Source organism: Pleurodeles waltl, chromosome 5 (assembly GCF_031143425.1).
Source record: "Pleurodeles waltl isolate 20211129_DDA chromosome 5, aPleWal1.hap1.20221129, whole genome shotgun sequence".
In the NCBI taxonomy this organism is placed as follows: domain Eukaryota; kingdom Metazoa; phylum Chordata; class Amphibia; order Caudata; family Salamandridae; genus Pleurodeles; species Pleurodeles waltl.
This window is the reverse complement of record NC_090444.1, coordinates 195,620,311-195,647,412: the sequence shown is the minus strand read 5'-3', so window position 1 is coordinate 195,647,412 and position 27,102 is coordinate 195,620,311. Positions and strand designations below refer to the sequence as shown.

The window sequence follows — 27,102 nt, the reverse complement described above, 5'->3', positions numbered from 1 at the left end:
TTTGTGGACCTTTGCCCCAGTGCAGCACCTTTTCAGTGATATTTTTCAGTCTCCCGCTCACTTCCTCTGCTGCTCGACTCCCAGCCACCCACCTGCTACCTTGCAGTATATGCTGCTCTGCGCTGAATGTTGGGGTGATCACTCATGTACGCCTCCCTTCAACTATCCAACTTTAGGATCTGTTTTATGCCATGCACCTGTACCGGAGACTACGTGTCCCTCACTGCCTCCTGTTCATGATACCATGAGTCTCTCATAATCATGTAAAACAATGGACACCTTGTCTTGGGGTGCAGCTGTTTTTAAGTACAGATGAGCATGGTTTGTCACATTTCTATGGCAGACCATTAGCTCACTATGATAAATAATTTGTAGTGGTTCTTTTCGTGTAGCCAAGTGTAGTGCTACTTGATTGCCTATCTCTTCCTTGAGGCAGAAGAAAGATTATTGGACCTTTAAACTTTACCAATTTATTCGTTTATGATCATTTAAAAAAAATAAAACATAGAAAGAGGATGAAAAAGCATAACTTATTTAAGCCTTATTTAGCTGAAGCACAATCAGAAGTCTTCTTCAGAACAAGCATAATTGAGTGAAGGCAGAAAATAAGTGAAGCCAGAAATCTGTGCTATTATTTCATACTGAGAGTTTGTTTTATTAATATTTGGTGCTGCTGTTATTTGACTAGGACTTTTTCCTCATACTCACTACCTCACTCTCCTACGCATAGTTTTGCCAAGGCAACCATTAAATTAAATCCTGCTTCCAATCCTTACTGAACTTAGCCATTTTAAAATTCCCCTCTGCTTGGTATTCCTTGCTCTCAGAGGCCATGTCCTCAGTCGATGTTCTATGAAAAAAAGTCACAGAAAAGAATCCAAAATTATGCCTCATCTTGAGGTCTATATCCTGGACGATGACAATATTTAGCAAGCCTCCTCTCATGAGAATGTACCCACAAGTAATGAAAATTTAGGACATGTCCTTTTCCCAGACACATTAGAAATACCATTTCCTTTCTAACTTCTCTTGTCATCCTGCACTTTCTCTGACCTTGCCATCATAGTTTCTATCCTAGACCTTAAGGGTGATCAAATGTTCAATTTGCCAAGTCTGAGACATCCAAACTTTCATGATTGAGTTATTTGCTTGCACATTGCTGAATTTATCTATCATAGATCTTCTGAGCATAGGTCTGCAATGAGAGTCCTGCCCATTCTGTCACCATTAACCCCAAGATAGATCCTTGCTTTCTGTTCTTCTGACTCACTTAATGATGAGAGAGCTACAAAGGGATTTAAATATTAGACGCTATCAACCTTCTGTGGGATGACCTGACACCCTCCCCCCCAACCCCACTTATTGAAGAAAACTGTGATTCCTCTAGATGATGGGCCCCTCTGTAATGCTCACTCCACTATCTCTACTGAAGGTTATAGAACTATTCTCATGCACATGGACACAAAAAAAAGCTGAGTCATTTTCTGGGCTAATTACCGAGTGAACCAATGTTTTTCTCTTCTGGATTAGATTGTTAAAAGTCTGTCCGAAGACCTCTCCACTTTTACTCTTTTTTATAAGGCACAAGTGAACATAAATTGTTTTATTCCCCGGCTGGTAATAAATGAGGATACTTGTCTGTCTGTCCAGAATGCAAGTTCATCTGTTCCTCATTCTGCATGAGCACAGACCCCTACTCCATTGACCTCCAAACTCTAAAACCATCTACCTGATTGCATTCGAGGAGCCACCTGTGGCTTCAAGCAGCCACCCTTCCATCTGTCTCCCAAGGTAGGCCTTCTTGTTTTAACTCCCTGCACCATTATCCACAAGGTGGGAGGTCATATCACGTAATCCCTTACTCCCAAAACAGGGCAAGTATATTTCTACCGCACCTCATTGTACCCATGGGGGCTAGCGCTGTGCGTTCAGGGAAAGGCAACTATAAACACTAAATGAGGTCCTGGATGGCCTGAATTGGTCTGATAACTCCCATCCTATGTACCAGGAATTACCGAAATTACTAGAAACCATATTTGAACAAACAACACAGATATTTGGCCCATAGACCATGTGCCTGATTCACAAAGATACAAGCAAAAAGTAAGTTTACAACTGTGGTGATTCTGCAGGCGGGGAACTCCACACATAGAAAGATAGGCCTGATAGGCACAAGACATCAACCAGCATTAATTAAAATCAAATCACATGTTAAGTGTGGTAATAAATTACCAATAATTTATTTAGTTTCACTCACCGTTCAGTTGCATTTTGGGCTACATTTCTCATGTAATTCTTCACCATGACCAGTAGCAGTCATACTTTTTAAAATCCAACATTTATTAAACATTTCTCTCCTGCATAGATTATGTTCCCTGTGATTTGTGAGGTTCATAAATCCAATTGTGTGTATAAAGAGAGAGATTGTATTGGTATGGATATCAGAGTAGGAGTTTTGCCTGTGATTTTGACACTGTGTTTAGCTAACAGTCATAAGAATTATTTCATTAAGAAATACAATAGAAACTATTTCGTTACCATACTTCTGACAAGCAGATAATATCATGTGGGCCCCACAGGAAGCTAGCCTCAGACCATCATTTGTCACTTAGAACAGCAAGTTGAAGTGCGTTACATGCCCTTTAGTTGGCAGAGTGAGCCTTCAACATTTCTGGGAAGTCTATTTTTTAAACCTACTTGGAGGATGCCCAGACTTGTGGACCTCCTCAGGCAAGTAAACCCCTAATACTTTCAGGTTATGTGAATACATCGTATGACAAGAAAGCCATTTTACTGGTATATATATATATTTGTGTATATATATATCTATAAATATATATATATATATATATATATATATATATATATATATATATATATATATAGATATATATATATAGCTGCAGGAGAGTGAAAGGGGGCAAGAGGGCATTAAAAATAGAAAAACTAAAAATCTATACTTGATTGTACTTTAATAAAACGTGTGTTTTTGTGTAAGTGTAGTTTATATCCTATTTAACATAAGATTTATTTAAATTAAATAAAACATGGATCATATTTTAAACATGTCCATTGGCCATCTTACCTTGTGGTAACACAGTTTCCTTCAAAGTGCCTTGCAGCTCATTTGGAATTCCTCCGATGTAAAAAGCTGAATTTACAATGAGAGCTTCTTCATTCGAATCCTGTACTTGTTCATACATGTCATTTAAACGTGCTGAAAAGGAAGACCCATTTCTCTTTAAAATGACTTTCTTCCATCTTCCATCACAGTAGGAGAGTCCCAGCCAGAGGTCTACTTGAGTTAAGGTGGATGCAGTTCTCACCAATAGGCTTAAATTTCCGTCTCTAAGGAAAGCCTGAATGTCAAGATAAATAAATCAAATCATAAAAAAAACCAAATCAATTGAAACACCCATTTTTGCACTGGAAAATATTATAGCTCAAATGCTTTGCTACTAGAATTCTGTCTTTTTCGCATTCCCTCTTCAATTTCTGATTTCTACAGATGTATAACGCTGGAAATCTGGGTTTCTAGGTAGTTAGAGGCACATACACAGCCTTAACTTATAGTGTCATTTCCCTTAAAACAATCTGATTTGAACAAACTAATTGCCGTATTTGACTTTTGTGTAGTGTGGTGTGATATCAAGCATAATCAGTTTTTGACCAATAAAGGTATACACTTTCCATGAAGAACATGACGAGGTTGATTGGCCTTCTGACTCCCTTGACACACACAATTTTTTGTTACAGTGCAGGATGACTCACCACTGGCCAATTCAAAGTTGGACTAGCTCTGAGAGACACCAGCAAGGTCGAACCTCTAAAATGTCCGTAAATCAACTTTCATGGAGAGCTCACAGAAATTCACCTTCATCTGAAACATCAGTTTAAAACGTACATACAAAGCTAAAGCCCGGAGTGATGGCTTGGTCAACTGTTGCATTCCACTCCAACTCAGTGGGATGTTTCTGTCTGCTTATGCCTTCTCACCTTGTCATTCATTCTGAGGATCATTACCAATCTGTCTGTCACAAACATGTTTTCCTTCCCTCTTGACATTAGCCTTGAAATATCAGTGTTTTTATTAATCAATAATTTCCTGATTTTGAAGAGCCTTTATTAAGCTAGTGTTGCAGAAAGGGCATGCAATGATTAATCAGCAGGTTTCTGGATTTATGTGGCTTTTCACGACAGCAACCTCTTTTGCAACATGCCGAACTTGATGAGTTTTAAGCCCTGGTAAACAAATCTGAATGTAATTTTGTCTGGTTACTCGGGCTTCAGTGTTACATGAAACAATTGAAAGAAAAGATTCCAGAGGGAAGAATACTGAAGGACTGCTGACTCCTATCGAAAGCAGAACATATCATAGATTTCAAGACGACCCAGTTGCCCACTTGGTACTTAACCTTGGGAGAGCCCTTGGAAAGAGACCTGGTGCGTGGAAGCCTGTCATAAAGACCTGAGGGCTGTAAGAGTGACTTTCCATGCCTAAGAAATCTTTTGGAATTCATGGATGTAGTAAGAAGCAAGGGCAGAGGTGCATGTCTCAACCCTGGAGATGTTACAGGAGCATGTGGCAAATTGCTAGCAATAGAGGATATTAGTGTGAGCAACTACAGACGTTGCCCATCACCTCTCATATTCTGTGAGGCAGAGCTGGTTACCTTTCCTAGTTTTCTTTTCTGGTGACCATTTAAGGTAATGAACATATAGAATGAACGTGAGCTCTAGAGGCCTGTTTAACCTCTGCACATGTGTTTCACCATTTTGCCTACTTAGGAGGCGCACAGCCTCACTGCAAGATAAATAGTCCTCCTCAGCTCACATCTGCAATACATTAGATGAGTGCTTCCAGAACGCAGACCCACCTTAGTCTATTAAACATGGCTCTGTTACACAATATATAAATATATTCCCATCCCAACCTTATGTCTGGTGATACCACACCATTCTGCTATGCCTCCTTCTGTCAGTTTCTGCTGCATTCACCTTCCCATCTTTTTTCTATGCTCTGCCTATACCTTTCCTCACCTATGCCTAAAATTTAACAGATGGGGCATTGGCATTGACCTAGTGTTGGAACCCTGTACCAGTTTACCTAAAGTCAATTACATGGAAGGTTGGCTAGCCCTGGGTACAGTTAAATGCGCCATTTATCATCTATGCCATCTTTATTACATGCATTTGCGGCCTTCACATCAGTTCAAATTGTACTCACTTTCATCTTTATTTCTCTTTGTTTTATTTGTCTTATGTTTTTTTACTATGCTAAAATGCCAAATAAAATGTATTTGAACAAAAGTTTTATTTTAAATAATCTATATAAAGTGTATTTTTGCTTATTATGTTTTTCTAAATTGGTTTAGGATATTTATACCATTCTTAACTTTAATGCTGCCTCATACCAGTTGGATCAAACACACACTGATTTGGGAACTTGCCTGCTGGTTGCACCATTGCTACCAAAGGCTGGGCAGAGATAATCTTAGAAATATGTAGCAGCCTAACCAGATGGTATTTTTCAATTGGTGGGTGAAACACCCACCCAAATTATTAACCCAATTTCTGACAGTTGGCAGCAGAAACTGAGGCATTGGTGGTTGTCCCTCATTTATTAAAGATTTTTTTTTCTGAGGCTCTAGGCTTCAGAACATTTTGAAATCATGGGACTGGTCTGTGCATCTACCTCTGAGTACATCTACTTCAACCTGATGGATCACCTGGCATCCGGAGTCCACGCACAACATTTGGTAGGACATACTATTGCCTGCCTTGTTTTGCTTTAAAATGGGGATTGTCCAATGTAGTACAGAGAAAATCTGAGATTTAGTCACTGGAAAAGAGGTATGTTTTATCACTCTGAGCCTTTTTGAGAATCCTGATTCCATTCTCAGGTGGTGCATTTGTTGGTTTTTACTTTGAGTTGCACTATTAGGTTTCTGGGTTTTCTTACAGCACTGTCTTAAATCCCTTTCTCACTTTTGTATCCTATTTAACAGAGAAGCTGCAATACTAGGCCTCCAGGGTAGCTTATGTTTTAAAAGGAAGACAGTGATGGGCCTGCTCTGAGAGAACAAAAGCTCTGCTGAGAAGGCTCATTAAATATGACACCCTACTATAAATAAGGTTGTCAGTTTTTTTCCCACCAATACTTAAAGATTTTTATGGCATTATGGGTAAGAAAATGCAATATGATTGCTGCAAGATGCACATTCAGGGGTTCACACTAATTTTCAAACATATATAGAATTGGAAGGTTTCCCTGGTCCTAATCGTTCCCAGGCCAAATATGGCAGCAATCCGCCATGGAAATCAATAGGAAATTGAATAATTTTAGCTTGGTATATAGGTATCAGGTTTGCAGGGCAGTCTGCGTAAGAAAACATACTGGGATCCGAATAAGCCACACTACACTGATTTCGAATATATCTAGGTTTCAGAGAAGCACATGGCTGGTAGGTATCCTTGTACACCGGCCGACCACAGACCCAAATATTGCAACTACCTACATAACAAGAAGCAATGCAAGGAGAAAGTAAAATAGTTGAGAGCTCTATACTGTGTTTTTGGGCCTCTCCTAGTCTGAGGCATAGCTTCCCCCCCTCACAAGTGGGGTACCGTTTTGTTGAGTGAAATGTAATAATGCAGACTCCTGAGCCTTCATTCTCAGAAAACGAGGACATTCTATGACTTCAGCCAAAGGTTGTATGCCATTCTATGCAATGAAAAGAAATGGGATTAATGCAAACCAGGCTGGAATCCTCAAGCTGTTCAGGTTACAGAGATATCTAGGGTTGGTAGATTCCTCTTAGTACTGGCAAACATGGACCTAAGTACCACTGCCACCCACATACCAAAAATTTATACAAATTCAAAGCAATGATTTTGATGTTTATACGCTGCATTTCTCTGTCTTTCTTGTCCCATTTAATATGCCAATCCACACATGTGAGGTGCTGTTTTTGTTGAGTGGAGAGACGATGGATGGTAGAAACCAGAAATTTTCCGAACTGAAAAGTGTGGAAATTCTGAGAATTCTCCCAAAGTTTGATATTTGCATGACATTCTGTATCAGGAAAAAGTAACTGGATCCATGCAAGCCACAACATCCTTCACTCTCTTAATTATCACCATTTTAGAAATGTCTGGGGTTGATAGGCTACCCTGACTGCCATCAGACCCAGGCCCAAATACATCAGCTGTCCACATCCCCAAAAAACGCCTTTTTGAAAGAATGACTTAGGCCATGTGTGGGCCTTTCCATTCCTGACAATTGGCTCACCCATACAATCAGGGACATGCTGGTATTGATGGGAGCATGGAAATGCTGGGTAGTATCAATAACCTTCTATGAGACAACCTTTAAGATATTCTGTTTTTTTGAAGCATAGCTTAAGTTTTCCATTGTGGGTAACAGAAAATGGCGGGATTCATGCAAGCCTCACCATCATCGACTTCACTAGAGCCTCTCATTTTCTGAAAGGTCTGAGACTGGTAGTCTTCCTTGGGCACAGGAAGACCCATTGTGCAAAGTTGGAAGGAAACCACTACAAAAGTCGATCTTACCTACATTTCTCTTTTTGCTAGTTAGATTCATCATTTGCCCTATTTAAACAAAATAACTGGTTTAAACCTTGGTTGATCTATACAAATGACCCCTTGCTGAATTCTGATCTTTGCATAGCCTTCTGAAATGCATAACCTTCATGGTGCATCCTTGATTATCACACCTCTTTCCCAGCACATTTCTAGTAAGCAGGAGCCGCTAAATAGGAAATATTGGCTCCCTTTTACAAAAGATAAAAAGATTGGTTTCACTGTTTCTGGAAGCTGGCTAGGTGATGCTGTCATACTTAAGCCACTTTTTGGCTATTTTCTCATGGCCTTCCAGGGTAAATCACATACTCCTGGTACCTTTACAATCGCCAATATGATGAAAAAAAGAATGAAAAGTTTGTAGAAAATCTTTTATAGAAACAAAGTATGAAGGCTCAAACATGAACTGCCCCAAAAGTATAAAGAGGGCCCAACAATTAAGGGTTTTGCAGATTTTCGCAGACGGTCTTTCTATTAAGCTTCAAACTATCTATTAGTGTGGATTTCAATGGATAGTAATGGAGATTTCACTGCAAATCCATAAGAGTTCTAAGTCATAGGATGGAACCCAAGACCACATATTTCCATTGTGGGCCAGGCTACACGCTTCCATTTTATATCCCCGGACTGCAAGGTCAAGGCTGTACTTACAGATCTTAAGACTGGGGTTAGAATGGAGATAACCTGCATGTGTCCTTTAGTAAAACAATGACATTTACTTGGAAGTGAACATATAGTAACCATGTTTCATTCATGGACTCAATTGGTTAGCAAGATATTCACTTCACTGTTATAGAAAGAATACTCCATATTGAAGCAGCATCCTAGGCTACAAAAATATGGCATCGGAGCCCTTAGCTGAACAGACTGCATGAAGCTAAACCCTGCAGTAAAAAGGTTATGAAAAGTGGTCAGATGGTAAAGTTTGTAAGGAGAGAAATTTGAAAAGGGAAAGGAGACACTTTGACAAAGGGACAGTATTTTCTTTGCTTCTTGAAAAAAGCCTAGGTGTGAACTCTTCTATGTTTTGAGGACAGAAAAGTTGAAAATCCTTGCACTCGGACATTGGCTTTTTGAATGATTGAAACTATTCCAAAATCTCTGTCATATACGTGCATGTGTTGTCCATTTTGCCTGTTTAACTTCCATGTTCTACCATGGCTGTTGTGTATTTTAGAACAGTAAAGTAAAAATAAAAGAAAACTATGGAAGCACAAAAATTGAAGTGCAGGCCTGGTAGCACTTCCTAGCCGCTGTGTTCTGAAAAATGTAACAACAAAATTACAGACAGTAGGAAAGGGAGGGGCAGAGCACTGGTGAATAACAGACAGGTGGGAATGTTTTGTGTAAATAGGGAGACCATGGGGGCAAGGCAGTAAGGTACAAAAAGTAACCAGGACGACAGGGAAATACTCTTTTATAAGAATAAAAAATTATGTTATTAACCTGTACCAAATAATTTTGTAGGCCTTAACCAAACATTGCATTTTAAACATGGTTTTCACATTTGAAGCTTGCACACCGAAATGTACTTGGATGAACTGCTGATAAGGATTTATAATTATTTCCTTTTTTTCTTAGTTTTTTCCTCTCTGTTAGTTTTGACTGTCACAATCATAGGTATAACATTTCATGGCACAAATGTTCTATGATAATAAGTAAAAGAACAGAGAAAATGTTAGAGCTTTGTTTCATGATCATTTCACCTATGAAAAGTATTACTACAATGTTAGACTATTCTTAAAAATTGTTTCTTTACGAATAGACTGTTAGAAAGACATATTGAGAATGGAAGTAAAATCATTTGAAATGTGCATCCTGTTTGATTAACTGTTCTTTGCCTTATAGACACCAACTGGTGGGAAGAAACTTGCTTCTGTTATTACTACTTGATAATAGTCAAATGTATTGTGTATTTAGAATGTTTTTGGTTAAAACTTGCCATCTCAACCCGTCCTATTCACATGAAGATATCAAGCTCTAACTGATCAGAGCTGCAGATTATCTAGCCAAGGTTTTGAAGTTGTTGCAGTGTACAATGTTATAAAAGTGTTTTTTCAGGCTAAGGTACTCACTGAACTTTTTAGATTCTCATCTCCCTCTACTCGCTCAGTTTGGCTTCTGAGAGAGCACTCTGACACATTTTGTCCTATTCTCTTCGCTAATGGGTCTTGGATTCATTCTCTAAACGACTTTATCTTGCCTGAACCTACTGCTGAGAGATTCTACTGACAATTCTCAGTGAGAGCTTTATCAGAAATTATATGGTTTCAGATCTGAGATAAGAACCCTTCATGGGTTCTACTGAACTTTAATCTTTTTCCTGAAACTAGATTAGATTAAGAAATCATCCTAAATTGAATGTGTTTTATTTAGAAATGTAAAGGCTCTCAATATTCCTAAAGGAGCATCATTAACAATGAAGCTTGGCAAATGTGGTAGTAGAGTTATGGCTAGGCAATAGAAAAAGAACAGCAAAATTAAAAAGTACCCTGAAATAACATAAATGCCGATTGCCAAAAGTCATAGTTCAAGGACTGATAGAATGTGGTTCCTGAAGCTTTTGCCGGTTGTAGTTGCAGAATGATGATTGTCCTGTTCCAGGTGTGAGTATCAATAGGGTTATGCATCGCATATGTGATGATTATTGTGACTGCATATTTAATTGTGATTTATATATTTGTTTTTGATGTGTTGTAATTGTATTGCTGATGCTTATGCACTTTTGTCCTGGAAGTAGATAAAGAGTTATCGGACTAAGAAGTAGTCCAAGATCCCGAGATAGATAAATAAAAGTTGATTTATGGTATTCTTGTCTGCTAATGGTTTGAAGTGCAGGTCATGAGATGTCATCAACTTCATAATTTAGATAGGGACAGTAACAAATTGGTTGTCACTGTACTAATATTGATCAGTGTTGGTGAAGCCTGATGCGCAAACATGACACTACATTGATTAGGTTACTTTCCAGTGGTCGAGATTTCATCATTGTGGGTGTAAAACTCTTTTTGGCTGAAAAGTTGTAAAGTGTGAAAAACCTAAAATTCTGGTTGTTGACTTGTTCTATTATTTTGTTAGAAGAAGCAGCAAAAGATTGTTATCCTATGTTACCTAAAGTTCTAGAATTGAAGCTCTGTGTGTGTATGAAGAATCTGTAAAGGAGGGTGATCCGCTGCAAGAAGTGAGTTGTTACATCATATTGTGCCGTGCTGGTTTTAGTCAGCTGGTGTAAATGCTGCACTGAGATTGGTTGAACTACGTGGAGAGCTGTGCAGTAAATGGTGGATTGATTCACTGAGCTGCATTGCAATTGGGAAAAAGGGATTTCTTAATTTTGACGTATATGAAACAGAATTAAAATATTTAAGCTTAGTATTTATATTGTTTACCATTTGTTGAAATTTAATTCAAAATCCTGACATTTTTTAAAGCTATTAGAAGTTTAATAAGAGTCAATGTAACTATTGCAGTATGGAAGAGTAAAAAGACACCTCTTGAGGGTACATCAGCGTATAGCATGCTTAGAGTGCTGCCCTGCAGATTACAATCTTCTTCTCCACCAGCCTTTTCATTGCGGAAGGGTGGTGTAGAACTGGTTCAGGGGACCATATGCACTTGGCATGGGCAATGCAGGGGTCCCCCTGTCCAGCACTGTCCCAATGCAGACAGTGAACATTTCGAGGGTGCTGGAGCTCCCTGCAGGCTACAGCATTGCCACCGGCTCGATTACGATCCTGAGACAATACTGTAGCCTGTTTCCCGCTAGGTCAGCGCCCGTTGACCTAGTGGGAAACTCTTAATAACTCCGGCGGGGTGGTGGCCACGAGGGCAGTGGCCACCCTGTCAGGAGTTTGGCAGACAGTTTTTCACGACGGCCAAACTCTTAATTAGGCCCAAAGTGTCCCCAAGCTAGCTGCAATACTTTCAAAAAGAGGTCCAATTATTGGGACATATAATTGAAAAAGAAACAAGAAAAGTGTCATGCGAAAGAGTGGAAGCCATTTTACAAATGGGTCCTCCAAAGACACAAAGAGGAATCTGAATATGCTTTTGAATGAGGCTGACACACAGAGATGTGTCTGATCGGATTCCATGGGGGAAATGAATGCATTAAATATTTCCTAGAACTGAGAGAAAGTCTCTGTCATGCCTTGGCAGTGGGAATGACTGATTATTCAAAGAGTTTTACATTATTTTGCAGTGAGATGGAGGATTGCTTACACAGTTGCATGGCGATGCCAGAAGGCCAGTGGCCTATTAATTACACTAAATCCTGTAACTTCCGCATTGCCTAGTTGTCCCAAAGTGGTGGCTGCTGTTGGTTCTAATCTCGAGAGATGTGAAGGCATAGGGATGGGACATCCTTTAGGTTTTATGGACCCTCATTCTGTTGAGGGATTTCCTTACCGAACAAAAACACAGCACATGACTACCACAAGGTTGACTAAGTATGAACAACAGATTCTCACTGCTGAGAATCCGACTCTGATATGCTGTCCGATTTTACATTCAAGTACCCTCATGCCTCTGCCCGAAAATGAGGCATCAGATTAATTTGAGCATGACTATCTTCAGGTCACAGACTTTTGCACCAACCTAAGACCTAACATAAAAGATGAGGCACTAATAAGTCTTAATTATGTTTGTGGTGTAGATGGTTCATGTTTAAGGACAAATGAAGGGTCCATGTGAGCAGCCTACACTGTACCATTCAAGAAATAGTAGATGCTTCAAGACTTCAAGGAGGGAGTTTCCTCAGCACAAGTTGCAGTATTGATTGCTCTTACTAGAGCTTGCAGCTTGACAACCCAAATGAGAGTGACTATGTTGAACGATAGTCAATACGGCTTTGGTGTGGTCCACAATTGTGGACAGTTATGGTCACAGAGAGGTTCATGATCTCATCAGGATCCCCAATTAGGAACAGGGAGCAATTGAGGCAATTGCTAGAAGCCTTACAGCTTCTAACTGAAATTGCTGTGGTTAACAGTGCAGCACACAGGACTGACAATTGTTGTGCTATTGTTGGTTTGCAGACAAAGTGGCACACTATTTTGCAACTGTGGCATGTACTTTAATGGAACATTCACAGATCAATCTCAGGATGACTCTGCCTTTTCCATGATGATGACAATAGCTGATGCTTTGGAAGAATTTAAAGCCATGCAGAAAAATGTGTCTGAAGCAGAACAACAGAGCTGGATTAGAGGAGAATGTGTACAGGATGAAAATTAAATTTGGGTATCATTAGATGTAAGAACAGTGTTACCAGCCAATATACTGTCTCCAATGACACACATTTCCTGTCACGACTCACGTGTTGCTTGCGCCTGGAATTTGCAGATCTGGTGGCGTGAATCTTCAATGTTCGGCTTTGGCCCAAAAAGGGGCGACTCTTTCTGGTAGCCACGGTGCTGTAGGCAATGGAGACACCAAGAACAGACCGTGCCCTTCAGAAAGTAGCGCCAGAGGGAAAAACCCCTTCCAAAGGGGAAAAACCTCCAAACAGGAAAAGTCCTGGAGAAAAACAAGAACAAACAAACAGGAATCCAAAAGGAGCAAAATTCAGAAAACACAGAATGCTGAGTCCAAAACCAAAAGGCAAGGAAACCAGGAGCGAAGACACCAACTGAGCAGAAAGTGTTGCAGCGCAAGGAAAGAGGAAAAACACAGCCCTTATATACCAACAAACAGGAAGTGACCCACAGGAAGTAAAAGGACACCATCTTAGATAGGGAAACAATATATAGAACAGAATAGTAGAGGAACCATAGAGAATAGGGAACAAGGAATGCTGGGAAAGCACAGGAATCTGGGAAGGAGGAAAAGACATAAAGAAAGGCACACAACAGACTGCAAACAGAAGAAAGGACAAGGAAACGAAGAAAAACAGGTAAGAGGGTTCAGAGACCCCTGGGACAGTGAAAGGCAGAAGGAAGAACGAGGCCCCAAGCAAATCTGGGGCCTCGAAACGCGCAGGAGAGGCTGGGGGCGCACCGCGTCTTAATAACGCGGTGCGCGGCCCGAGCCGAACGCCCGGCCAAAGTCGAGCTCTCGGCTCGCGCCGCACCGCGCGGCGCGACAGTAGGTCCCCCTCCCGAAGGCCCAGGTTTAAGAGGGAATAAACAGTGAAAGCGTTGAGTCAGGAGAGGAGCGTGAACGGAAGAGGCATCTTCCCATGAACATTCACTGAGAGGATAACCCTTCCAATGAATCAGATACTGAAGTCGTTTATGAAAAAGACGAGAGTCACAGATTTCCTGCACTTCATATTCAGGAGCATCATTCACAAGGACAGGAGGTGGACAAGGAAACTGACGTGAGTAAGGATCAGGCACATAAGGTTTAAGCTGAGAAACATGAAAAACCGGATGGATCTTCCATGTATGGGGTAAGTGAAGACGGACAGTGACAGGATTGACCAACTGGAGAATACGGAAAGGCCCATAGTAACGAGGTGTGAACTTGTTTTGAGAGAGACGTGAGGGCAAGAATTTGGAGGAGAGCCAGACTTTATCTTGCAGATGATAATTTGGATTGGTTGTACGTCTCTTGTCTGCAGCCTTCTTCATATACCTCTTGGTATGTAACAAATTAGATCGAATTAGTTTATGGAGTTGGAGAAGGCGTTTGGAGAAATAGTTAATAGCAGGTAGAGGAGAGTTGGATTGTGGAGAAGTAGGGAAAGAGGTAGGATGAAAACCATAGGAACAGAAAAAGGGAGTGACCTTGGAGGCACTATGGACTGAGTTATTGTAGGAAAATTCAGCTAAAGAGAGGTAAGTGCTCCAGTTACTTTGGGTAGAATTGCAAAAGCATCGAAGATATTGCTCTAGTCCTTGGTTCAGACGCTCAGTCTGTCCGTTGGTCTGAGGATGGAACCCTGAAGACAGGGCTCTATTCATATTCAGTGTTTTACAAAAATACTTCCAAAATCGGGAGATGTACTGAGGTCCTCTATCAGAGATTATGGTATGTGGAAGTCCATGGAGACGGAAGACATGATCTATGAATATTTGACCTAGTTCTTGGGAAGTAGGCAGCTTTTTTAGGCCAGTGAAATGAGCCATCTTTGTGAAAGAATCCACTGTGACCATGATAACCCGGTTTCCTGCTGATGGTGGGAGCGAACACATAAAATCAGTAGAGATAGTATGCCATGGGGCCGATGGAACAGGCAAAGGTTGTAGTAATCCTGCCGGTCTGGTGTGAGGTATTTTGACTTGGGCACATATGGGACAGGCCTGAACGTATCTTTCCACATCCAGTTTCCAGGTAGGCCACCAAAAAAATCGTGAAAGTAATTCTTGTGTGGCCTTGATGCCTCTGTGACCAGCTACAGGGGAATCATGGCACATTTGTAATGCTTTCTTTTGCACCTTGTTTGTAGGGAGGAATATCAGGTCTTGGTAATAAAAATATCCTTTTCAAGTACGGAATAATGTTGTTCAGCTGTGGAAAGGATATGAGACAAATAGAAAACAGGATGTTCAAGGCCATCATCCTCTTGTCGTTGGAGTAAGACAGCTCCGATGGCTCTCTCAGAAGCATCAGTTACTACTATAAATTGCTTGGTGGTATCTGGATGTCTTAAGATGGGGGCTTGGGTGAAGGCTCTCTTTAAGCTTTGAAAGGCTGCTTCAGCAGCCTCAGTCCAGACAAACCCCTTCTTTAAATTGTCCTTCTTTAAGGTGTGAGTTATGTGGCTAGTCTGACTGGCAAAGTCTAGAATGAATTGTCGATAGAAGTTTGCTAAACCTAGGAAACATTGTGTTTCTTTTATGGTAGAAGGAGAAGGCCACTCTAGGATAGCTTGTACCTTTTCTTGATCCATAGCTATGCCGGTGGGACTTAAATGATAGCCCAGATATTTGACTTCCGTTATGTCGAACTCACATTTCTCTGGTTTGCAAAATAGTTGATGATCACGAAGTCTTTGAAGAACTTGTTTCACATGGGAAGTATGGAGTTCAGGATTTCTAGAATAAATAAGAATGTCATCTAGGTAGATCACGACTGTCTGATTAAGTAGGTCTGAAAACACTGAGTCCATAAATCTCTGGAAGATTGCCGGGGCGTTAGTAAGACCAAACGGCATAACCCTATATTCAAAATGGCCAAATGGGGTCCTGAATGCTGTCTTCCATTCGTCGCCTTCTCTTATGCGTAAAAGGTGGTAGGCTCCTCGTAAATCCATTTTAGTAAAACGTTGGGCCCCTCTGATTGCTTCCAGTATGTCCCTGATGAGAGGCAAAGGATAACGATCCTTAATGGTGATTTTATTCAGACCTCGAAAATCCAGGCACGGACGAAGATCCTTAGTCTTCTTGGGCACAAAAAAGAGAGGGGCCCCAGCCGGAGACGACGATGGAACAATAAGACCACTCTGTATATTTTCGTCCAGATACTCCTTTAGAACTTCCCTTTCGGGTTCCGTGAGGGAGTACATCCTCCCAAAAGGAACAATTGTGCCGGGTTCTAATGGAATTGCACAATCATATTCTCGATGTGGAGGTAGCACAGGTTTTGACGGTTTTTGGAAAATATCCTGAAACTCCAAATAGTGGTCTGGGACCCCTTGGACCGTATTAATGGACATACCAGTGGCACCTTCAGTAGCTAAGGATCTTTTCGGAGACCAATACTTGTCGGAAGTAAAACAGTTCTCGTGACAAAATTGCGAAGACAAAGAGACTGTCCGGGTAACCCAATTTATATATGGGTTATGTCTAATGAGCCACGGAATTCCAAGAATGATGGTATGGTTAGGGGACGTAATAAGATCGAAGGAGATGTGTTCTTGATGGTTTCCCACCTGTAGACTTAACATCAGGGTAGTGGTGTCTACAGGACCAGAGGATATCAAAGATCCATCCACAGTGTGTACCTGTTCGGGTACTTCTTTTGCTTGAGTAGGAACTAGGTTAGCAGCAGCCCATGTCTTGTCCATGTATATACCACTAGCACCACAGTCTAGTAATGCCATAGTCTTTTCTTGACGACCGTCAGGAAGTTGTAACAGGACAGGAAAGATGAACAAGGCAGTTGTATTGTCATTAAAGGAGCTGATGGAAGGTATAGCTGTAGATCCCGTCCCCTCCCTTCTTACAGAGGACGGGAGGTGGCGTTTCCCGAAGGTCTGGACGGACGTACTGGACAGGTACGGAGTATGTGACCAGCAGAACCACAATACAGGCACAACCCTCTCTTGCGTCTGTCTTCTCGTTCACTAGCAGAGAGCGGACCTCGGGTAGTATCCACCTGCATGGGTTCCCCTTCGATGTCTCTAGCAGGAGTGCGAGGTTCCTCGGAACGCTGCAGGTATGCACGTGAGCTACTTGGCTGGGTAAACCCTCTACTCCTTTTCTTTTCCGATCTCCGTTCCTGAAGACGATATTCGATGGACAGTGCTTGATCCATCAGGCCACGAAGATCTTCCGCTCTGGTAGAATGCACTAGTTCATCCTTTATTTCTTCTTTGAGTCCTCTACGAAATAATGTTACCAGAGTACGTTCCACCCAAGTGGTCTCTGCCGCCAGCTGACGAAAACGGGTTATATATTGCAGGACGTCTTGGGAGCCTTGTTGGATGTCGCACAAGGCTTCTTCAGCGGAGGCTTCCAATCCAGGACGGCTAAACATTTGTTTGAAGCGACTCACAAAGGCGGAATAGTCTGACAATACAGGGTCGTCGGAGGACACCATCGGGGTTGCCCAGGCCAAGGCTGGGCCGGATAAGGCACTGATAAGGTAACCCACCTTGGTCCTGTCGTGGGAGAATTGAGTAGGTCGGAAGGCGAAATACACCGTTAAAGCATCCAAGAACTCGCGAAGCTTGGTTGGTTCACCAGAGAAACAAGGGGTAGAAGCGGAGATTGTCGGAACATCACTGGTGCGGAGGGCCAAAGCCTGTCGTAACGCAGCATTTTCATTACGTAGTTGTTGCAACTCCTGGGCTTGTTGCTGAATCGTGGTTAACAGAGATTGCTCCGGATCTGCAGCAGCCGCCACTGTATTATCCATGGTGTTTGAGGACGTCGGAATGGTTAGGCGCTGCAATCTGTCACGACTCACGTGTTGCTTGCGCCTGGAATTTGCAGATCTGGTGGCGTGAATCTTCAATGTTCGGCTTTGGCCCAAAAAGGGGCGACTCTTTCTGGTAGCCACGGTGCTGTAGGCAATGGAGACACCAAGAACAGACCGTGCCCTTCAGAAAGTAGCGCCAGAGGGAAAAACCCCTTCCAAAGGGGAAAAACCTCCAAACAGGAAAAGTCCTGGAGAAAAACAAGAACAAACAAACAGGAATCCAAAAGGAGCAAAATTCAGAAAACACAGAATGCTGAGTCCAAAACCAAAAGGCAAGGAAACCAGGAGCGAAGACACCAACTGAGCAGAAAGTGTTGCAGCGCAAGGAAAGAGGAAAAACACAGCCCTTATATACCAACAAACAGGAAGTGACCCACAGGAAGTAAAAGGACACCATCTTAGATAGGGAAACAATATATAGAACAGAATAGTAGAGGAACCATAGAGAATAGGGAACAAGGAATGCTGGGAAAGCACAGGAATCTGGGAAGGAGGAAAAGACATAAAGAAAGGCACACAACAGACTGCAAACAGAAGAAAGGACAAGGAAACGAAGAAAAACAGGTAAGAGGGTTCAGAGACCCCTGGGACAGTGAAAGGCAGAAGGAAGAACGAGGCCCCAAGCAAATCTGGGGCCTCGAAACGCGCAGGAGAGGCTGGGGGCGCACCGCGTCTTAATAACGCGGTGCGCGGCCCGAGCCGAACGCCCGGCCGAAGTCGAGCTCTCGGCTCGCGCCGCACCGCGCGGCGCGACATTTCCTTTAAACTGAACATTTAGGCAGAGATGCCATAGTTAGGACATTTAGGCAGAATTGGTTTCATCCCAGATTTACAGCCCGTGCAGAGGACTGTGTCACTGATGTGTAGAAATGTAAAAATTATTGTAAGGAAACACACACCAATTACAATGAGTCACTTAGGGAGATCAAGTGGTCCATTTAACAGAATGCAGATGGATTTTATTGAATTGCCTGTTTGTAATGGGGTGAGATATATCTTAGTTATGGTGTTCATTTCTCTAAGTCAGTGTAAGCCTACCCAACAAGGAAAAAAGACAGTCTCACTGTAGATAAGTTGCTCTTGAGGGAATTGGTCCCAAGATGCAGGATACCAGTTTATCTAGTCAGATCAAGGCACTCACTTCAACAGTGAGATCATTATAATTTTGTGTGCGGCATTACAAGCTGAACAGAAGCTACACTGCAGTTACTGACTTGAAGCTTGTGGGACTGCTGATCAGATCAACTGAACCATTAAATTCCAATAGGCAAACGTTTGTGCTTCTACTTGAGTTAAATGGCACAATACTTTACCTTTGGTGTTACTGAGTCTGCGAAGTACACCTGATAGAAAGTTGTTTTTATCCTCACATGAGGTTCTTATGAAAAGAGCAATGAGATTGCCTGCTCTACCTGTGAACATAAAAAAATGACATGGTACTTGATTACTGCAAAGGACTGGCTGATGTGGTGTATTCGGTCTCTCAACTGTAAATCCACATCAAGAGCAGTGCCATGACCTCAGTCCTGGCAACAGGGTGCTCATCAAGAAACATGTGAAAAGGTCCTGTCTGGAGCCAAGGTGGAAAGGCCCCCACCTAGTAATTTTGATCATGAATACAGCTGTCAACTGTGCTCGAGTCCCAAACTGGGTGCATGCTTCTCATACCAAGAGAACAAGAGATCCTTATGAACTAATAGTATTCTATGAGCCAGAACCGAGAACACCAAGTTATACAATTTACTTGAGTTTCTGATCAGAGCCAGCAGAGAAAAAGGGGTGAGGAACAGCAGACAGGAGAAGAAATCCAATTGTCAGATAGCTCTCAAAGTGGCGCTGGAGCTCTTGACATAGAAAGTCAGGAAAAAGAAACTCAAGCTGAAGTGACAGTTAATTATAGGCTTAGGACAACAAGAAAATCCAGCAGGAGGAACCAGTTCTGAATCAAGAACAAGGAGAGACCCTGACAATGCTAAATGGCCAAAGACTTACAATCAAAAGAAGTGGAAATCAAGTGTGTCAGATGGATCCATACAACCAACAATTCAGTGGTCTAAGTGACATAGAAGAAGACCACAAACACTCAGAAGATCTAACCCACCTAGAGCAAGTTGTCGAAGATATTTAGCACTTGAATGGACATCTTACATGAGCCAAGTGCTAAACATCCTAATTTCAGATCTACTTGACTGGAATAAAGAGTTGCCTGAATCTCCTTGAAATTACACAAAGCAAATTATAATTGAACTGAAATCATTACATGAACTGTACAGAAATAAAAATGATATAAAGTGACTTAAGAAGGTAGAGAGTATCTAGGCCCGAGGCAGTGGAAGGACAGTAGCAATAACATTTTGGAGGAACACAGAGTATGGTTAAGGAAGTCTATACAAATATTTCTGTAAATAAAGCTGCAAGGAACTAACCTAAAAGAAGATAATTGAGAATTGTTGCATATTGAGCTAAAGACATTAACTTTGAAATTACACACATACTGCATTTACCCAGAACTAGATTTAATATTATTATAGGAATTATATTTGTATTAATAGTTTTATTAGCAGTTGCAATATTACTAGTAATACATTTCACACCAGAGACAGAGAAACCTGTACTACTAACACAACATCATAGATCAATTAAGATGAGTTAAAAGCTTCTTTGTAGATTAGATGGAGGAAGAATATTTATCAAACATTTATTCTAGATTAGTACAAGAACATACAAGAGTTACTGAAGCAAAAGACTGAAGTATGTGCACATATGCCTTCTTCATCTGACGAAGTAGCACATCATCACATTCCTCTTTCCTACCATCTATCATGCAGCATATTGCTTAGCTTAGATTAAAGGCATTGTTGGAGGATGGATGATTAGTAGGGATAAGTTTGTACCTATCAATAGCAACAAGGCCACCACCCCAACATAAGGTCCAGTCAAGGGCTCAATACATTAGCCCCTGGCTCACCTTTGGTAGCTGGCTGCGAGCAAGTAGGCTTAACTTGGCATGTAAAGCATTTTAATACACCAATACAGTAAATAAGTAAGACACAACACACAATAAAAATCCCACACCAATTTATAGAAATAGGGAATATTTGTAATCCTTAAAATGACACCAAAACAACAAAGATCCAATATAGGGAACTTGAGATATGAATTTTTAAAGATTAAATAAAAAAAATGTACTTTCTAGTGCCTAAAATACAATGGCACCAACAGGCAAAATCTGGTTGCGCCAGACCAGAACCAAGTCACAATTTGGGGCCCACCATGATTAAGCCCTGCTCGGATACACTGAGCAGGAGGCCTCCATCAAAGTTTTAGCTTTAGATTTAGGCGTCTGTCTGGAGCATTTTCTCTTGTCATCGGGCGAGGCGCCTCGTCACACCAGGATCAAATGCAATGCCATTGGCTTGGTTTTCCACGGTACCCCGTCAAATCCTGGAAGTATCGTTGACAGGGAGAAGCTCCAGAGCATCAGCAGGACAAATCTGAAAATCAGGCCGGGTCGCGGTTCCACTTCGGCTTGACTCTCGTTGACGAGTCAGTCACCTTATAGAGCTTTTTCCAAAAGTTGCTCCACACTTCCAGAACTTCTTCCTGAAGTTCCTCTTGATGGTTCAAAGTGTGCAAACAACAAATCCAAGGGTATAGAAGCTCTGCAAAGGTCCTTTGAACTTTGGACTATAATTCCCAGAATGCACCTGGCAAATTCTTAAAAGTCCACTGGACACACACAAGGCTGGGGTTTTCTTGATGGGGATGGTGTAGGGAAGCTCTGTTGACCTGTTGCTTTCAGGGGTCTACTCCTTAATCCTTTTAGAAGCAAGGCAAAGTCCTCAAGGCTGTAGTTCCCAGTGAGTAACAGGAGCAGTCCTTTGGAGAGCAATCCTTTGGGTGCAGACCAAGTTTCCAGAAGGGCAGTCCTTCTTCTCCTTGTAGTTTCAGGCAGCATATCTAAGTTGCTATGCAGCTCTCACATATTTATTCAATGGTCTGAGACCGAGAGGAAAGAAACATAAGCACCTACATAAGTTCACAGACCTAGCATATGTGATGTACAAAAGATTGATAGCTATGAATTGGAAAGCGGCTACAGCACCAGATTTGAAAACCTGGCACATCAGGACACTGCGGTGGGCCCGTATAGAATCACTGGTATTCCGAAAACTAGCAAGGGAGGGCCAACAACACACAGGATGTGAAGCCTGGGAAACTTTAGTAAGTAGAATAGAGGCCAAGAATGATGAGAGACCGCCATGAACTCGACTAGATGTTACCCTCGAGATAGTCAGACTTGCACCTGTCCAACTCCAATATTACCAAGCAAGCCGGATGGGACATACTATAAAAGTAGAGAACGCTCCCTCAACCTGTGGCAACCTACAGCGACTAACAAGTGAGGTGTTAACAAATAGAATAGGAACAATAAGCACCTCTGCACCACATGCTACAAATAGATATTAGATAGGGAATCCCCCACCAACACAAACAATTATGTTCTGGCGGGAAAGAGCATAACCAAGCTGGGGATTACATGGCTACTAACACCACACTGCAAGACTTATTACCTAGATACAGCAGACAAATACTTCTGAGCATTATAACAAGACCTAAGTTAAGTTTTATTGTTTGCTTTGTATGTTTATTTTATATCAGATCAACCAAATCCTGATATTGTAAATGCAAAATGATGGAAGCAGATCTAGACTGAAAATTCAATAAACAAATTAAAAAAAAAAAATTATTCAATGGTCTGGTGGGACCAGCAAAGGGCACCCTTGTCCAATGAAATGCAGGGTGCCACCCAAAAGCGTGACAGCTTCCTCCAAAGTGTGGCATATTCTTGTCCCACAAAGCACTGCAGTTAAAAAATCCATGACAGCGTATTTCAAGCCAGCAGAGAAGGCAAAACTAACCTACTGGTGTGGCTCATTTCCATTAACACTCCCCCTCCAGACCTTCTGAAAATTCCATTCCACATGAAAATAATTTAACCTGCTTCATTAATCTATTACAAAAGGCTTTGATTTTAATGTTAGAAGAGGCAAAAACACAGTTGCATGAAATGCATATACAAAAGAAGACATCCTGAGGAATGTATGTAGAAGAGAAGAAGATGAGCTTAGAAAGAAAATGTTTGTTCCGAGATAAAAATTAGATAAAAGACACAGCGGGATTTTTTTTTTTTTAAAGAATAATTCATAGAAAAAAGACACTAGTATAAAATGGTAGTTGTGAACATGTTTTTGAATTATTAAGGTAACATTTTTGCAGGAGGATGATCCAACTATAGCTGGAGAGTATTTTATCTGTGGAAAGAATACTTATTTTAAATTGACAGCTAATTTGGTGGAAATTTGCTACTTATGTTTGCTTTTTTTTCAAAAATGTATCATGTACAGTGTCTAGATGCATTAACAATAACACCAGCACACAGGTATTTACGCAGTGTAAATGAGGGAACAAAACGAGTGGAGGCATATTTGGAGCTATTATAGCAGCAGTTGGAGTAGTAGTAAGTTATATGAAGATTAAAAAACTTTCAACAGTAGTCGACAAATTAGCAACCAGTACTTCTGGAACTTTAATAGCTGGAAATAAAGAGTTAGTAGCAATCAGATCAATGGTACTTCAAAACCGTTATGCTTTAGACATTTCTCTTTCAGAAAAGGGCGGAGTCCGCAAGATGCTGAAAATTGAGAATTGTTGTACTTATGTACTGGATGAGAGCAAGAAGATTATAGATTATGCAAATAATATTTCTGGCATAAAGCTTGATTTAGAACCTTAGAAACCACCCTCGTAGTACAGCACTGTACTAAAGGCATCAGCGATAGGTGATTGGATAAAAGCAGCAGGAGTGAGAACCCTCAAAGCTATCTTAGTTCCTGTACTAATAGTAATTGTCTGTTTTCTATTTACACTAGTGGTTTATAAGACTATAAAGATGGTACTATTAAAGAAGAAAAATTGAGAAATGAATGGAAGAAAAAAGAGAAATTTCAAATTGAGTGAGTGCATTAACAAAGAGTATAAAAGACTAAAAGAGAGAGATAATTTAAAGAGAAAAAGGAGAGATTAAGCATAAAATGAGAGTGAACTTTGAATACATCTATAAATGTAAATTTTGTGATGGTTCCAAACCATCAGATGAGGGAATTGAGAGAGAGTCTTTCATAAGAATAAAAACATTATATTATTAACCTTTACCAAAGGATTTTGCAGGCTTTACCTAAACATTGCATTTTAAATGTGGGTTTTGCATTTGAAGCTTGCACGATGACATGTACTTGGCTGTACTGCTGACAAGGACAAATTTGTATTTCTTTCCTTCCTTCATTCTTTACTCTTTATTAGTTTTGACCTCTGTCATGGCATAGGTATAACATTTCATGATGCAAATGTTCTATGTTAATAATTAAATGAATGGAGAAAGTGTTAAAGCTTTGTGTCATGATCACTTATCCTATGAAAAGAATTACTGCAAAATTATTCTTAAAAATGGTTTCTTTATGAATAGGCTCTGTTAGGAGGACACATGGGAATGGAAGTGAAATCATTTGACATGTGCATCATGCTTATTTAACTGTTCTTTGCCTTACAAACACCAACCGGTGGAAAAGAACTTGCTTGTATCATAACTCCTTGGATAATGGTAAAATGTATTGTGTATTTAGAATGTTCTTTGTTAAAACTTGCCATCTCAACAGAAGCAGTCCTGTTCACATGAAGACATCAAGGTCTGATTAGTCAGAGCTGAAGAATCTACCCAAATTTTATAATTTCTAATTTGTAGCGTATACTATCATAAAAGTGTGTTCCCAGATTAAGATAGCAGTGAGACTTGCTAGACTCTCTAGATTCTCAGCTCCCTCTACTCTCTCAGATTGACTTCTGAGAAAGAACTCTGATTCTGACACATTTTGTCCTATTCTCTTTGCTGATGCTTCTTGGATTCCTTACAAGACCAAATTTATCTTGCTTGAACCTATTACTGAGAGATTCCACTGAAAATTCTCAGTGAGACGCTCTACAAGAAATTATATGCTTTCACATCTGAGACAAGAACTCTTTATGGATTCTACTGAACTTTAATCTTTTCCCTGAAACTAAATTAGATTAGGGTCTAGATCTTTATGGGCACTCTATTTGTTCTGCTCTGTAATTTGCATTGAGGTTAAATGATTTGTTAATAAAGAAATGTATGTATTAATGATTAAACTAAATCCTGAAAATGGAACTCAAACTCTCATTGACTCTAATTATACTACATTTAATGCATTTAATTTATGAATGTGCATTTCTTAATGTTATTTACCATCTGCCTCAAAGACCTCACCACCAGAGCTCAGGAGAGGTGCAGGACATTTATATTCCTAAAGGCTCTCAATAGTTCTCAAGGAGCATTGTTACAAAGAACACTTTGGCACTACTTTCACAATTTTGCAATCAATGACACACTGTGAGCTCAAAACAGAGGTAATTGGCAGTCCTTTTACTGAATGTAAAAAGTCTGCTGAACCATCATAACCACGGGCTGAAAGGGCCTGTCAAGAAAGCCCTTTCTGTATATTTAAGTAGGTGTATTGGTGTCATGAAAATAGCTCTTTCCAGCTGCTAAACCTGTCTGTGAGTGAAACCTACATAAGAATTGTGCCCATTTCTGTAGTGCTATTTTCCATCTGGTTTCCCTCTGCATGATCCCGACATGGATGCGCCTGTGAGAGCAGGATTACTTTTGGCCTGACTTCCTTAATAACAGCAATTGAGAATCCTAGCAGGTTTCTCATTTTCACTTTGTTTGTATATTTATACATCATAATGTATTTGTTCTTTTTATTTTATTTTATATTCTTTATCTTAGGAAACTTTCAAATCTTGCTATTTCAACAATTTGTTTTAAATAAAATGAATCTAATAATATTGTATGTGGTACACCGAGTTGGTTTAAAAGAAACTACACTCCGTTTTTTTATTCTCGTTGAGTAAAAAGCTACATTTAAGTAAATATTACAAGAATATAAATTCTGATAACACAATACATTTAAAGACAGTAAACCAACTAAAATGCCCAGAATATATACACTGTTGTCAGCACATTCTACAGTTTCAAGATCATCTACATTACCATCATCTTATCATTTCCTTCTTTGTTGTATATGAATAGAAGTAACCCATTGAGGTCATCTGTTCTGAAAGCAAATGAAATTTCGAAGTTGGTGCCACCACGAAAACTGTGTTCCTCAATCTCTAGGAACCCTAAAATAATCAAAACAGAATAAAGCTGTAAATTTATACTGTGCATTTCAGTACCTGCCCATGCCAAAGATCATTTAGTGCCTCATTACAAGTCTGGCGGTTACTAGACCGGGCCACCAGGGAACCACCAGCTCTGCCAGGATCAGAGATCCCGGCAGTGTGGAGGTGGCGCCGTTACTAATCCGCGAGGGCAGCACTGCAAGCAATGCTGCCCTGGGGATAACAACCTCTTTCTCTGCCAGCGGTTTCATGGCGGTACCACCTCCACCATGAAAAGGCTAGCGGAGAATAGGTGCAGCGGGCCCCTGCTCTGCCTATGCACTTGGCATGGACAGTGCAGTCCCCCCCCAGCCAGCACCATTGCAATGTTCAATGTGTGCTTAGCAGACAATAAACATTGTGAGGGTGCTGGTGCACCCTGCTCACTATAGCATTGGCGCCAGCTCGATTACGAGCATGAGAAAATGCTGTAAGCTGTTTCCCACTAAGCCAGCGGGTCGAAACTCAGGTTACTCTTAATGGGGCTGGCGGGGAGGTAGCCTGTGTGGCGACAACCTCCCTGTCAGAAGTTTGGCGGATGGTGAAAACCGTCCGCCAAACTAATAATGAGTCCCTTAATGTCTGACTAAGCAATAACACAGTGGAGTAAAACAATATGAGATAGGAAAATATTTAACTCCAGTGACAAATTCCACTGGGGAAAATTGGAGCCATTGGATTTGTCATGATTTTTAAGCTTCAGATTTTTATTTAAAAAAATTAAACCAGCCTTCAGAACACATGTGCAACTCCAAAACAGACCAAAGTATGTGGTATTAAAATAAGCTATGTCATGTCATTACTTACAATGGATCATACATGACTATGTTTCAAAATCTTAGCACAACTGAATATCAGGGCAGAGAAGAAACTAACAAGTTGGGTGAAGCAACTCATCTACAAGGATGTTTATGCCCGACAATTGTCCATTCAGTAGGACCCTTGCATGTCCCATTCAGTGCAACATGGTCCACTTGCTATAGGTGACTCTACATGTCCCCCCTCCTGATCTTCTGTGCCAATAAATGTGTGTCTAAAAAAGGTCCACTTTCCCAAAATAGCTCTCGGTAACAAGTGTGTCAATGCATCAAGGACGATAATCAATCT

The 27,102-nt window shown here is 40.8% G+C and overlaps 1 protein-coding gene across 1 annotated transcript in view; it reads right to left on the bottom strand.

The window, feature by feature from the left end:
* The window catches only part of USH2A (usherin), a 3,586,186-nt gene that overhangs the window by 2,174,454 nt on the left and 1,384,630 nt on the right, over positions 1-27,102 (bottom strand). The window contains exons 26-27 of the mRNA XM_069233891.1: positions 25,826-25,956; positions 3,086-3,359 (exon numbers count right to left, since the gene is read on the bottom strand). Of these exons, the coding sequence (XP_069089992.1) occupies positions 3,086-3,359; positions 25,826-25,956 (405 nt within the window). The remainder of the gene's footprint in view (positions 1-3,085; positions 3,360-25,825; positions 25,957-27,102) is intronic.